Genomic DNA, 4,801 nt, shown 5'->3' with positions numbered 1-4,801 from the left:
CAGGTGAGGAGGCTGGAGGTAGGAGGGAGACTTGTACAGTCTCATGCTGACGTTGAAGTGTCCTTCTCTGACCACGAACTGTACCAGCCTGAGAGCAGAGGATGAGGGCTGACGAGCAGAACAAGAAGGTGGGAAGGACATAGTACAAGTGAGGCCACCAGAGTGCCTGGTATTGCTCTCAGAGCTCTCTAGGGGCTTCCTAGGGCCTTTGCAAATTATCTCACTGAATCTATTTTTCTCCAAACTCAAAGACACCATGCCAGCAGCAAGGTAAAATGGGACACTTACTTGTCAACAGCAGTGAGAGCAAAGGGCAGTCTCACAACCTGCTCGTAGGCGTAGATGCAGGAGAAGTGCACCTCAAGCTGAAAACTCCGGGAGATCATGGCCCTGTGGGCTTCCTGCTCTGACTCAATGACGTTGGAGTACGAGATGTGGGAGCTGTTTTGCTGGAACGACACAGAAATTAAGTCTCCAGACCATGATTAAAGCCATACACAGAGCTGCAAGTTCAGAGGGTGCAATTCAGCTATAGCTGCTCCAGGCCTGGATTTCTGCTGGGGTTCTAGCTTGTGTCTGGGGGCTGCTGGCACAGGAGTCACTGTAGTGAGCACAGGGCTCTTCTGCGCAATGCAGAGCTGGAGCACCATTTCCTCTGCACCCTTCCTGCTCCATGAAGCAAGTGAGGGATCAAGGGGCCATGGCTGCAGAGTTCAGAGAATGTTTCCAGAAAGCTGAGGGCTGTTATCAGTGCACAGTGAGACTTCCAAGCTCTCCTAAATAAGACAAAATGTGCTGCCAGCAGGGGTTTGGCAGAGACGGAAGAGCTTTCTGACATCTGCAGGAAAGACTTTCAAGGGGAATGAAAACTTTACAGCACCCAGAAGGAAAAGCCTTTGGGGCTGCCCTTCGCTGTACCCCCTCAGCATATCTGCTCCTCTCACAGCTTCGGATCTATGGATCCTCACCTGGATTACTGATCCACAGGCAGTGTGGTTTTCACCTGTGAGAGTGGCTGCAAAGAACAGCTCACCCTCTTCTTCCTTCTCTGAAACCTTGCATGCCTGGTTCTTCAAGTGGACAAGCTCCAGTGGGATTTTCAAGAGCTCAAACACCTCCTTCCTCACCATCATCTTCATGTGCTCTTCCTCGCAGGCCAACTTCAGTACCACATCTGGGGGAAAAAGCCATCTGCAATAGCAATAAGGGAGAGGCCTGAAGGAGCCCTAGGTCAGCTGGGGGATGGCACAGTCCCACTGAGCTCAGCAGCCCCTTGTCCCATCCTTGGTGCAGGCTGCTCTAGGGCTCTTCAGAGACACTGGGCAAAGGGCAGTCTGGTCCCTTTCGAGGGCTGAACCCCCCCAGTCTGTCAAGGGCACCGGACAGGGACAGTGACCCTTTCCTTCAGAGGAAGACACAGTTTTTGGTCAGTGTCTGGAAGGGGCTTCACTATATCTGTGCCAGGGTGCATGTGCTTGTTCTGAGACTGTGAGGCAGCTGTGCCCTGCAGCATGCCCTGCTACACCATGGCACAGCCAAGGAATGAAGGCTTTTGGGGAAGAAGAAAATGGCCTGTGGCTGCATCTTGTACCAGCATGTAGCCAGAATATGGTTATATTGGTGGGGAATGCACCTAAACCAGGAGCTGGGATGTGCTCCAGGAGTGGAGAGCAATGGTAACACCAGCGTACTGTGCCCATCACCCTTCCCTCCAGTGCCCATGGACAGACTGGGGAGGGCTCACCAGCCCTACCTTGGCAGAACTCCCCTGTGAAGCCTGGCTTGCAGCTGCAAACTGGTCTGTCCTCTGTCACCTGGCACTGCCCCTGGTGCTGGCATGGGTTTGGCAGACAGGCGTCTGGGCTCCTCTTGACACGGAGGGCAACCCCTGGCCCCAGGCCATGGGTGCTTGCCAGCTCACCTGCAGCAAAGGAAAGGCAAGGAAGCTGAAATGCAGCAAGAATATCTCCCTGATGAGAGATTTGAGAACTCACCCCACTGCAGGAAGCTCTGCACAGCTCTCAAGGCCTGAGATCTTTGCCTAGAGCCAGAGCAGACACATCCGAGGAAGAACCTGCTGCCTCAGCTTGCTGGGAAGCTGTGAGACCTCCTCAGCACAGCTGTAATCTGGATCAGAGCCACAGGGCCTGTCACTGTCACTAAGGAGCATGGTGGCACATTGCAGCACCTGTGCCCATTTCCATGGTTTACACACCCTCTGTGGCTGGGGTGGAGAGCCTGCAGTTTCTGCCTATTTTGCTGACTCCTGCACCCCAGTTCCTGCCTCACTGAGCCCTACTCTGTTGTTCTGCCTTAACAGCTTTCAGCAGTGCCCTGAATGAGGAACTTGAGCATGGATCAGGTGAGGGTTTGACCTCTCCTTTCCATACTACCCATCCATGACCCAGCAGGGGCAGAGCACAGGGAGACTCACTCTTGTTGCCTTCACAGCCAGCCAGGCAGAGCACAGAGAGCAGCAGCAAACATCTCACAGTCCTTTCCTGGAAAAACAAGCAGGCTCTGGATAACTCGGATTTGTTACTATGTTCACTGGAGATGTTTGCAGTCATTCAGAAAGAGTGAACCCTCAAGCATGGGTGCAATAATTTCTGTACTGTATTTCCTAGGTTCCGTGGCACAAAGTCATTACCCAACCCAAAGGGCCTGATCAGCCTTCCCCCATCAGGTTAACACAAGGGTCAAACACTATCCTGAATTTAGGTAGCTATTCCAGAAAGAGGAGGCGGGAGAAACAAGCCCTTAGACCCCCAGGGATGTGCTGACAGTGATAAAGCCACATTTAAGTAAGAACAGGCAATTTAAGTAAAACTGCACAGCTGAGGCATCAGTCTGGGGTCCCCAAAGAGGAAAGGAGTTACCCTCTTGCCACTACAACTCTTTTGAAGAGTTAGGATTTGTAAAAGGATCCTCACTGTTCCAGTAAACCATATCCATAACAAGGAGACAATGGGGTAAAAAACCAAACCCAAGCCTTGAACATGACTAAAATTAGTGTTAAAAGGACTCAGATTAAGTCAATATCTTCTGTTGGTACAGATAATGGATTTCTTTGGGGAAATTATTGGCACCATGCTGGATTAGTCCTGGACACCAGATACTCCTTATCAGAGATGTGGATGTGAGTCAGCCAGGACTGGTGGCTGGGCAATGCTCTGTCAGCGCTCTGAGAGCAGGGCAAAGCCAACACCAAAAGCCCCCCTCACACAGCACACCCGTACCTGCCTCCACCGACCCTGTGCAGCTGAGACTGCGAGACTGCTGGGCAAGGAGGGTTCATTCCCTGCTCTGCTCCTTGCTTGCTGCAGCAAGCCTGAGAGATCCCACCACCTTGTACTCATCCCACTTACCATTGCCAGGCTGCTCTCTGCTCCTCCATCCACCACTGCCCTGGTTCCTTCGCATTAAGGGTGGGTCGTCACACTCGGGGTTGCTCTGTGCCTCCTGCTGTGTGCCTTATATTGCCTTCCGGCAGCTCATCCCTCTCCCCCACGCAAACTGGCTGCCTCTGGGATTGCACAAGAGCCAGTTTAGCATCCCTCGGCGGCTGGGGAGGAAAGGACTCTGTGAAAGTCCATCCTCCGGGCACAGACGGCGCTTCCAATGAGCCGACAGCTCGTGAATGCCGACCCAATTCATGGCCCTGATAGGATCCCAAACAGGGAGTAACAGCAAAACCCTCAGGAATCTGGGGTCTGTGCATCCAGCTGGTTTTGTGGTACCTGTTTTTGATGCAGCAATAACAACAGATACCACAGTGGCACATGCGAAGGCCAGATAACTTTGGGTGCCCAGTACACACAGTTTTGGAACCACAACATATATTTGCCTTATCCGGTTTTTTATTGACTTCTGGCATCTAAGAACTGCTGAGAAGTAACTGGCGAGAGATGGAGGGTCCTACCCCACTTTGTTTCATAGAATATCCTGAGTTGAAATGCACCCACAAGGATTGAGTCCAACTCCTGGCCCTTGCACAGGATCACCCCCAGAAGTCCCACCCCGTGCCTCTCAGAGCATTGTCCAAATGTTCCTTGAACTCTGGCAGGCTTGGTGCTGTGACCATTTCCCTGGGGAGCCTTTTCCAGTGCCCAAACAACCTTTGGGGGAAGAACCTGTTCCTAATATCCAACCTAAACCCCTGCCTCCTGCCCTCAACACAGCTTCATGCCATTTGGGCAACAGTAACCATCTGCAAACTGCCTTAATCACTCAAAATGATGTTTCTTGATATATTTTGACTGCAGTCTGTGCATTCTCAGAGCTTTAATTGCTACAGTGACCTTAACAGAGCACCTAGTGTGAACATCCGTCCATCAATCCATATTTTTTCTTAACCACAACAACAAACCAGAAAAAAAAGTGTTTAGCACCTGACCCTGTGTACAGCCTAGTGAACTGCCAATTAAAAATCAAATAGGAAAAAAATTTTTAAAAAGTAAAACGAAAATAGAAAAAGGAAAAAGAGAAAGAAAAAGGAAACGGTAAAGAAGAAGAAAAAAAAGAGAAAGAGAAAGAAAAAGAGAACAAGTTGTCTGGTGCCAGCTTTTGGGTAAGTGCCTCTGCAACAAAGGAGAAGGATGGCTGGGGGTGGCTTTCATTTTAGGAGAGCCGAACTCGTGAGGTTCGGAGCAGGTCTCGGAGTGCGATGGCTCAGCCGCGGTGGCGGGCAGGCGCTTGCCGATGTCCCCTCCTTTTGCTCCTCGTTGTCCCCTTCTCCCAGCGGCCCCGGGGAGCGGAGCTGGGGGCCGGGCGGGGGCTGGGGCAGGGCCCGGGGGGCGCG

At 51.8% G+C, this 4,801-nt stretch overlaps 2 protein-coding genes across 2 annotated transcripts in view; one reads left to right on the top strand and one right to left on the bottom strand.

Moving 5' to 3' along the window:
- The window catches only part of LOC103620246 (uromodulin), a 5,893-nt gene extending 1,409 nt beyond the window's left edge, over positions 1 to 4,484 (bottom strand). The window contains exons 1-6 of the mRNA XM_017740794.1: positions 3,369 to 4,484; positions 2,435 to 2,501; positions 1,754 to 1,921; positions 969 to 1,174; positions 289 to 449; positions 4 to 88 (exon numbers count right to left, since the gene is read on the bottom strand). Of these exons, the coding sequence (XP_017596283.1) occupies positions 4 to 88; positions 289 to 449; positions 969 to 1,174; positions 1,754 to 1,921; positions 2,435 to 2,501; positions 3,369 to 3,371 (690 nt within the window). The 5' untranslated portion in view covers positions 3,372 to 4,484. The remainder of the gene's footprint in view (positions 1 to 3; positions 89 to 288; positions 450 to 968; positions 1,175 to 1,753; positions 1,922 to 2,434; positions 2,502 to 3,368) is intronic.
- A 1-nt stretch (position 4,485) lies between these two features.
- Positions 4,486 to 4,801, top strand: part of DRC7 (dynein regulatory complex subunit 7) — a 13,121-nt gene continuing 12,805 nt past the window's right edge. The window contains exon 1 of the mRNA XM_017740913.1: positions 4,486 to 4,570. The gene's annotated coding sequence lies outside the window, so the exon portion shown is untranslated. The remainder of the gene's footprint in view (positions 4,571 to 4,801) is intronic.

This window comes from Corvus brachyrhynchos, unplaced genomic scaffold (assembly GCF_000691975.1).
Source record: "Corvus brachyrhynchos isolate BGI_N302 unplaced genomic scaffold, ASM69197v1 scaffold26, whole genome shotgun sequence".
In the NCBI taxonomy this organism is placed as follows: domain Eukaryota; kingdom Metazoa; phylum Chordata; class Aves; order Passeriformes; family Corvidae; genus Corvus; species Corvus brachyrhynchos.
Note: the sequence above shows the minus strand (reverse complement) of the source record. Positions and strands in the feature narration are given on the sequence as shown.